Here is a 9,140-nt window from a genome sequence, read left to right as displayed (position 1 = left end):
AAAGTTGTTTTAATAAGTAGTCCTAAACAAAGACTAAGTTTTTTATTTATATTTTATATAAAATTAAAATATTTAATAATTCATTAAAGATTGCATACTATTATTATCTTATAATTCTTTATCTTATAGGAGCAAAAATAGGCCGAAATACTTCTTAAATTAAAAAAAATACCTTTAAGATTACTGAAATAAATTAAAGAAATAAGCTAAACTTAATTAAGGTTTTAATAATAATAAACTAAGCTTTCAAATACACATAATCCCACAAAAGAACCAACTCATCAAGTTTCTCTAAAAACAAAACAGCACTCGTCATTCCCAGCTGCTATCCTGCTCCAGCGAAAAAGAACTCCTTTAAAAACAGCTTCCTCCGTCTTCTTCTTCTTCAAAGCTTCAGCATCTTCCTTCTTATCTCAATTCCTCTCATTCTCTCATGCCCATATTGCAAAACATTCTCTTCCTCCTCCTTCCTTCTCTCCTCACCCTCTTCTTTTACTTTTATCTCTTCCTATGGAAGAGATCAAAGCCCACCCCCAACCTCCCTCCCGGCCGCCGCTGCCAGCTCCCTTTCTTCGGTGAAACTTTCTCCTACCTCAAATCCCACTCAGCCATCACCACCGGCCACTTCATGCAACATCAAATAGCCCGGTACGTAGTCACCGGTGCAATCAGAGAGAGACTGAATGAGCTTTTCGATCTAATCTTAATCAAAGTCATAATTTTTATTGGTCTCTCAGGTATGGAAAGATCTACCGATCTAATCTTTTTGGTGATCCGACGATCGTTTCGGCGGACGCAGGGCTGAACCGATTCATCCTGCAAAACGAAGGCCGGCTATTCGAGTGCAGCTATCCTAAGAGCATCGGTGGAATTCTCGGCAAGTGGTCGATGCTGGTGCTCGTCGGAGAGATGCATCAAAGCATGAGGATGATAGCTCTCAATTTCATGAGCAACGCTCGCCTCCGCTCCATACTCCTCCCAGAGATTGAAAGACACACGCTTTTAGCAATCTCTTCCTGGAAGGAAGATGTCTCCTTCTCCGCTCAAGATGAAGCAAAGAAGGTGCTAATTAAGTAATTAATGAAAAAATAATCAGATATAAACATAGTTTTTAGTAATTAATATGGTTTATTTGCAGTTTACTTTTAACTTGATGGCTAAGAACATCATGAGCATGGAGCCAGGGGAGATGGAGACTGAGAAGCTGAGGAAGGAGTACATAACATTCATGAAAGGAGTGGTGTCTGCACCGTTAAATCTTCCTGGAACTCCATACTCAAAGGCCTTGAAGGTACCTAATTACTACTTAATTAGGTTAATTAATCACTAATTATGTCTGATTAATGATGTTGATAATTTGATTATTGATGGAGAAGGTTTGTTACTTGTTAGTTTAGTAGATTGGAGACTGAAACAGTACAAAACATATTTAGCAAAGCGTGTGAGAGAGCTGGATTCTTTTTTTTTTCCTGACCAGTGTGAGGTCGCATTCACAGATTCATTGCTCCCATCTGCTTTTATTTCTTTCTCATTCAATTTAATAAATGGGAAAGCTATGTGTCCCACTTCATCATAAATAATCATTGTGGGGTTCATATGTTATTAATTTCTCTCTTCCATTCTAGTCTTCTCTCTCTCCTTTCTATCATCCTTTTTTTTTCTTTAATAAATATTATGATTGCATGTTTTTAATAAAAAAAGTAGAACTAAATGCATAATTTGTGATATTTGCATGATATACACAAATTAATTTTTGCATACATCAAATATATTATATCACAAGGTGATAATATATTCTCTCTTGTGCATGCATGAATTAAGTGAGTAATAATGATAGGAATGAATTAACATCCTTTATCTCATTATATGGGATCAGCTACATTAACGACAGTCGTGTGATTGTCTGGTCCAAGCATAGACGAGAAAAATGGAGGATTGCATCAAGTAGTTGATAACTCGTGTAAAATTTGTGAACAATCTTGACATGAACCTCTGAATTTATTGTGGAATGAACGAACAGTCGAGATCGAATATTCTTCGAGTTATTGAGAAGAAGATGGAGGAGAGGAGTCATGAAAGAAATGAAGAGAAGGAAGAAGAAGATGATCTCTTGGGCTGGGCTTTGAAACAATCTTCTCTATCAAAGGAGCAGATTTTGGATCTTCTTCTCAGTCTCCTCTTTGCAGGCCATGAGACCTCTTCTATGGCTTTGGCTCTCACTATTTTCTTCCTTGAAGGCTGCCCAAAAGCTGTTCAACAACTAAGAGTAATATATTTTTATATACTTTTTTTTATTATTAAATGTTATGATCAAATTTTTTTTAAAAAATTTTATTATTCTATTTTGTTTTATTTGTTGCAGGAAGAGCATCAAATTATTGCTAGGAGGAAAATGGAAAGAGGGGAGACAGGTCTAGACTGGGAGGATTACAAGCAAATGGAGTTTAGTCAGTGTGTAAGCATTTCATATATATATGCTAAATTTAATTAACTTGTAATTAAGATTATTAAGAAGTATGATTTGTGTTAACTTTAGATTTAGTTGCTAATTAAACATGAATTATATTGGCTTAATGAAGGTGATTAATGAGACACTTCGGCTTGGGAATGTAGTGAGGTTTGTTCATAGAAAGGCCATTCAAGATGTGCGTTATGGAGGTTGGCTCTTCTTATCCATCTTCTATATATTATGAAAATTTAACAATATATATATAAATAATTAAAAAAATTTCATTTTATGTTTTTTTTTTCAATTTTATGTAGTTTTGAGATTAGCGCCATACTAATCTTAAAGTATTTCAACTTTATTATAATATAATTTCTACCAAAATATCATACCACAAAAAATTTTTATTTATATGATATAATTAGTTGATTAATGAATATTTTTTTAAATATTGAAAGACTATGATATCCCTTGTGGATGGAAAGTTCTTCCAGTGTTTGCTGCTGTTCATTTGGACTCAGACCTTTACAATGAGCCTCAGCAATTCAATCCATGGAGATGGCAGGTTAGTAATTTTAATTTATGCCATGCCCTTTATTTTATGTTATTGCATATATAGCATTATTTATTATCAGCAAATATGAGAATTTTAATGAATCATGTGAAGTACTGTGCACACTTACAACATGATTTTAATTAGTAAAAAAATTTAATTAGATTTTAGCTTTTATTTTGATGTAGGTTTGATAAACAAAGCATAAGGCCTACTCACAAAGAGAGAACATCAAAGAATGTTTTTTTTTTTTTTTTGTATGAGGCTCCTGTTTGATGCAGCTTTTTTTAGTGCTTTTTAAAGCAGTTTTTTAGTATACAATTTTTATTTTAAAAAAAATTGTACTAAATAAAATGTTTTATAAAGCAATACAAAAGTTGTCCCAAACTAAGACTTCATTTTGGATAGCTTTTTTCCCGCTTCTTAAAGCGGTGTTTTAGTAAAAAAATAAAAATTTTATATTAAAAATCTGCTTTAGGTTTCTTACTTCTTCTTAAATAATATTTTTAATACAAAATTTTAATTTTTGTACTAGAAAGCTATTTTAAAAAGCAGTAAGAAAGTCGTTCCAAACGAAGCTAAGTCTAAGGTTTCATTTGTGATGGCTTTCTTTTTAAAATAGCTTTTAGATTAAAAAAAATATTTTTCAGAAAATTTTATACTAAAAAGTTATATTTTTTCAAATTATTTTCATTTTTACATTATTTATATTTCAAATTTAATAATATTTATTTTTTTGTTAGTTAATTGGAAGCCTTTAATAATATATAAAAAAAAAAATTGAAGGTGATGGGCTATAAATGAGAAGAAAGAGAGTACTCCTCAAAGAACGTGTGATTTCTACTACCATTATTTGGAGAGATACATATCACCACATATTTGTTTACCTTTTGCCTAAAGAGACATATCATAATAATTTTATTGTTTTATTTAATTTTATAGATTCAAGTATATAGTTATTTTTTTCATGATAGAAATCAATTTTAATATTTAAGTAATTTTTTTTTTTATTTCCTATGTGATTTTTATTAGAGATGTTCGACCGGTGCGGCTTCAAATAATAATTTTATGCCATATGGTGGCGGGCCGAGGCTATGTGCGGGTTCAGAACTAGCGAAGCTAGAGATTGCGATATTCTTGCACCACCTAGTGATCAAATTTCGATGGGAGTTGACAGAGCCCGACTGTGCCTACGCCTTTCCCTTCGTCGAATTCCCCAAAGGGCTCCCTATCAAAGTCCATGCGATTACATAAGATCTTGTTTGTAAAAATTAACAAGAGGGAGGGAGGGTAAGAGGGTTTGTCATAAGCAGATTTCATTTAGGAAAATTTTTATATTGCTTTCTAAAGCAGCTTTTTAATTCAAAACTTTTTTTGCACTGAAAAGCTGCATTTGAAATCAATAAAAAAGTTGTCCCAAATGAAACATTGGAGTGATGACGGGACCAATTCAAAGCTCTTGTGTATTTATGGAGAAGAGCGTGAATGTAGTTTCTTAAAGGTTACCCAACTTTTGCTCATATTGTAAAGCATTCCATGCTAATTAACTTCATTTCTTTGCCATTTATGTTTTTTGCAAGCAAAATTTGCTAATGTCACGCTATGCGCAACTAAGGTTTCATTTGGGACGGCTTTTTTCATGCTTCTTAAAATAATTTTTTAGTAAAAAATTAAAAATTTTATACTAAAAATATGTTTTAATAAGTAGTAAAAAAGTCGCCCCAAATGAAGTATAAGTTGTTGTAGCAATATTAATCCTCCAACGTCCTCAAGCAGCAAGCTGAACAACTGCCCGTCTTCTCTTGCAACAAGGCTGATCTCTTTAGATTCCCTCAAAACAGTAGTTTTACCTATGCCAATAAAATGTCGCCACGTGCTCTTACTCTTTACCGTGCGGCCCGAAGACCCGACCCGGAATGAAAACCCGGTATTGCTATGTTTGTGTATTGCTAAGTATTGCTTGACAATAACAAGAAATACTACTGTGTCAAGACCATTAACGAGCAATACTGCTAGGTATTGTTAGGTATTGCTCGGTATTACTGGTTATTGCTCGGTATTGCTAGGTATTGGTCTTGACATAATGATATTTATCGTTACAGAGCAAAACCTAGCAATACCCTGGTCCGAGTCGGGTTGTCGAGCCTCACGATAAATAGTAAGATCACATGGCGACATTTTATTGACGTCCGGATGTAGAGCTATGTCAGATGTTCGGACCTAATAAAAATTCCATAACAAGAGGCCCAAGAGATCACCACAGCCCATTCCTCACAAAAGTCAGCCAACTTCCCCACTTCCTAACGCCCATCAATCTTCCAAATTAGCCCATTTCCTCCATTGAAAACTAAAAATTAAAGCAGTAAGTGTCCTTTATTATTATTATTATTATTTATATTGCTATTGATACCAATGTTAGTTATTAGTGTTAGTTAATATAAGTAATTTCTTTTTTTACCATTATCGTTAATTGACGTCATGAATTGCTTGTTATTGATATTGTTAGTTAAGAATATATAAAGAAAAATAAGCCAAAAAAAAAAGAGAAGAGAAAGGAAAGGAAATGAAAAGAAATTTCTATATTTTTTTATTCTCGTCGCCACCGTCAATCGTCACACACCAAGGTATAATCCCTCAATTCGAAACCTCCAAGTCTCATTTTCAGCATTCGCAGCGCACCGGGGACCCCCTTTGCTCCTCCAACCTCATCGTAGATGTGATACGACTGCTATACCGAAGAAATGGAACATGAAAAGAAGATGAGTAAGCGAGCTTGGGTAAATAGCGGATTTGGGATCGAAAGTGGGAGGTAGTGCTGACGGGATTACACGCGCTGAACTTAGATTGAGATCGTCTTGTGCGTGCTGGAAGCGGAAGAGGTCAAACGAATTGCTCTCCATCGACTAAGTCGATATTAGTGGTGAACTCAGTCAGAGAGAAGTATAGTCAAAATCTCTTTTTCTTCTTCCCGCAGCATGGCTGAGCAGATCCAAGAGTAGATGATGCATTTAAGGGTTGAATCGACACAGAACTATCATACCCATCTCCCGGGAGCTCAAATCCGATATACTTCTAGTCGTCGCTGCAATTATCAATCTTACCATAATTGGAGACTTAAAAAAAAAGGAAAATTAAGTAAAATATAGTGTTCCCTGTTGAACTTCGGTCTTCGCTGCAGCTGAAACAAAAACCAAGAAAAGCTACATTGCAAGGTAAGGAAGAAGGAAATGCAGAGCAAGCAATGTTACTGTTCCATTGAGCTCGATGTAATGAGATACAGGGTTTATAAAAGGTAAAAAGACGCTGAAGACAACATCAGCGGCTGAGATTAAATGCAGTGATCCAACGATTGGTAAATGCTGCATAACTGTGCTCTGTACAGTGGAGCGTAGTGGACATGTGAATTGAGCATAGGTAGTTATAAGACGGCTGGCTTATCACCGCCCCGCAAGCTAACATTTGCTTCAGCAATGTGCAGCTTGTCACGTAAAAACTGAAACCGAGGAATAGATAACGGCTTGGTAAACAAGTCAGCCAGCTGATCCACTGTATGAATATACGAGACAGTGATGAGCTTGTTTTTGATACATTCCCGCACAAAATGAAAATCTATTTCAATGTGTTTGGTCCGAGCTCTGAAAATTGGGTTGTTAGCAAGAGCAATTGAAAAGATGTTATCACAAAGAAGGACAGTTGGTGCGGAAGTAGGAATAGAAAATTCCTGCAAAAGACGACGCAACCAAATTATATCAATAGTAGCTGTGGCAAGAGCACGATATTCGGCTTCAGTGGAAGAGCGAGCGACCGTCTTTTGTTTTTTTACTTGCCATGAGATAAGATTAGAACCCAGAAAAGCACAGTAGCCAATAGTGGATTTCCTATTAGCAGGATCACCAGCCCAATCGGAGTCCGAATAAGCATGTAACTGAAGATCAGTAGCATTAATGAGAATGCCAAAAGATAGAGTGCCTTTAAGATACCGAAGAAGCCGTTTGAGAAGCTTGAAGTCAGACTGTTGAGGACAATGCATATGTTGGCATAACCTATTAACAGTGAAAGTAATATTCCAGACGGGTAACAGTTAAATACTGAAGAGAACCAATTAAATGCCGGAATAGATCGGAAGCTGCAGGAGATAGTTCAAGCAAACTAGAGGCCGTCTCGGTAACCAATTTTGTAGGAATTGGTAATTTTGTAGGAATTGGTGAAGAAGTTCTGGTAGGTGAAGTAGAGGAGATATGATCTGTAGGTAATGTTGGTTGGGTAATGGATATGTTTTCAGAAGTAGAAAGAATGGTAGAAGGAGGATTATTTGAAGCATTTTGGATATTCGTGGGAACAAGCATCGATGAAGAAGTAGGAACAAAAGGAATTGTTTCAGGAGTTGATTCGGAGGTTTGTATGGTGGAGAATGGAAAATGATATTCATAGAATTTGACATGACGGGAGATAAAGAGTTTGTTTGAGTCAATGTGGTAGCAAAGATATCCTTTAGTGTGAGCCGGATAACCAAGAAAAATGCAGGGAAAAGATTTGGAATGAAATTTGCCGTGAGCCTTTTGAGGTAAAAAAGGATAACAAAGACAGCCAAATGTTTTAAGAAAGGTATAATCAGGTGGATGATGGAAGAGGAGTTGATACGGAGAAGAAGTTTTCTTGGATAAAGATGGAAGACGATTGATGAGAAAAACAGCCGTTTGAACGGCATGAACTCAGAATTTATGTGGCAAGGAGGCATCATGGAGTAGAGTTCGAGTAACTTCAACAATATGACGATGCTTACGTTCAGCAACGCCATTTTGTTCAGGTGTATAAGGACACGTAACTTGATGAATAATACCACAATGCGCAAGAAAATTTTGAAATGCTGTACAGAGATATTCTCCTCCACCATCTGTGCGAAAGCATTTAATTTGTTTATTAAATTGTTGTTCCACTTGAGCTTTAAAATGTGAAAAAACAGATGGAACATCTGATTTTAGTTTCAATGGATAAAGCCAAGTAAAACGAGAAAAGTCATCAATGAAGAGAATATAATATTTATAGCCAAACAAAGATAGGATTGGGGAGGGACCCCATACATCACTATGAACTAAATCTAAAACAGCAAGAGACCTAGTAGAAGAGGTAGTAAATGGAAGCTTGTGACTTTTTGAAAGTTCACAAGAAGTACAATTAAAAGGTTTAGATGCAGATTGTAGTCCGGAATTTGCTGGAGGCGGCAATTTGAGAAGAACTTGATATGAAGGATGTCCTAGCCGTCGATGCCACAGTTGATGTGAGGAAGTGATGGCAGCGAACGCATGAGGAGAAGAATATGTTGCAGATTCAGTAGAGATGGGGTAGAGACCGCGTTGACATAGACCTTGAAGGAGAATTTGGTTGGTCTTCAAGTCCTTGATTTTGTAGCCAAAAGGATCAAACAGAATGGAACAAGAATTATCGTTAGTTAGACGATTGACAGATAAGAGATTTCGTGTGAGATTAGGAACAAGATGTAGGGAAGACAAACGAAGCTTACGATGAGGGGTCGGCAATAACCCTTTACCAGTATGTGTAATGGGAAGTAATTCACCATTGCCGACAACTACGTACCTGTTGATTTCCAACATATTGCTTTGGATTTGAAACTTGAGCAAAATCAGACGTCAAGTGAGAAGTAGCTCCTGTATCAAGTAGCCATTCCGATGACGGTGGAGCAGTATCGGTAGAATACGCAGAAACGTTTGGTGGAGGTAGTGAGAAATCACCCCGGTACCAACATTTAAATGCACTGTATCCAAACTTTCCACAGATTTGACACTCTACCGAGTTCTGTGTTGAAGTCGAACCGCGACCAGATGACGAACGTCCACGAGGAGGACGAGAAGAGGAGCGACCGCGATAACCACGACCACGTCCTCTTCCTCATTGAGCTGTAAATGCCGGAATAGTCTCAGGAGCAGGGGATGAAACTGATAAATCCCGAAGAGAGTCAGCGACTAAATTAAATTCTTCACTACATAATAGTGAGTAGAAATCATCCAAGCTAATTGGATTCAAGTTCGTCCGTATTGCCGTTTTGAAGCCTTGGTAAGCAAGCGGCAAACCGTTCAATGTGTACATGATAATGTCATCCGAAGACAACGGCGCTCCAGCAGA

At 36.3% G+C, this 9,140-nt stretch overlaps 1 protein-coding gene across 2 annotated transcripts; it reads left to right on the top strand.

The window, feature by feature from the left end:
• The first annotated feature begins 302 nt into the window (after nt 1-302).
• Nucleotides 303-4,566, top strand: LOC110114986 (cytochrome P450 90B2-like). 2 transcript variants are annotated; one of them, XM_028693015.1, is made up of 8 exons: nt 303-648; nt 738-1,062; nt 1,139-1,291; nt 2,021-2,266; nt 2,363-2,455; nt 2,580-2,658; nt 2,932-3,011; nt 4,032-4,566. In XM_028693015.1, the coding sequence occupies exons 1-8, from the start codon at nt 434-436 to the stop codon at nt 4,251-4,253; spliced, it is 1,413 nt and encodes a 470-aa protein (XP_028548848.1). In that variant the 5' UTR covers nt 303-433; the 3' UTR covers nt 4,254-4,566. The 2 variants fall into 2 exon arrangements, with proteins under 2 accessions (XP_028548848.1, XP_020703721.1); XM_020848062.2 differs by having other exon boundaries at nt 307-648; nt 2,905-3,011.
• The last annotated feature ends 4,574 nt before the right edge of the window (nt 4,567-9,140 follow it).

The sequence above is a fragment of the Dendrobium catenatum genome, unplaced genomic scaffold (assembly GCF_001605985.2).
Source record: "Dendrobium catenatum unplaced genomic scaffold, ASM160598v2 fragScaff_scaffold_211, whole genome shotgun sequence".
Classification (NCBI taxonomy): Eukaryota; Viridiplantae; Streptophyta; class Magnoliopsida; order Asparagales; family Orchidaceae; genus Dendrobium; species Dendrobium catenatum.
This window is presented reverse-complemented; position numbering and strand designations above follow the sequence as displayed.

What these genes read in the sequence shown, in the direction of transcription:
- LOC110114986 (XM_020848062.2), top strand. Translation starts at nt 434, where the DNA reads ATGCCCATATTGCAAAACATTCTCTTCCTCCTCCTTCCTTCTCTCCTC. An exon ending in ATGCAACATCAAATAGCCCG is followed by an intron (nt 649 to 737) that starts GTACGTAGTCAC and finishes TTGGTCTCTCAG; the next exon opens with GTATGGAAAGATCTACCGAT. An exon ending in TCAATCCATGGAGATGGCAG is followed by an intron (nt 3,012 to 4,031) that starts GTTAGTAATTTT and finishes GATTTTTATTAG; the next exon opens with AGATGTTCGACCGGTGCGGC.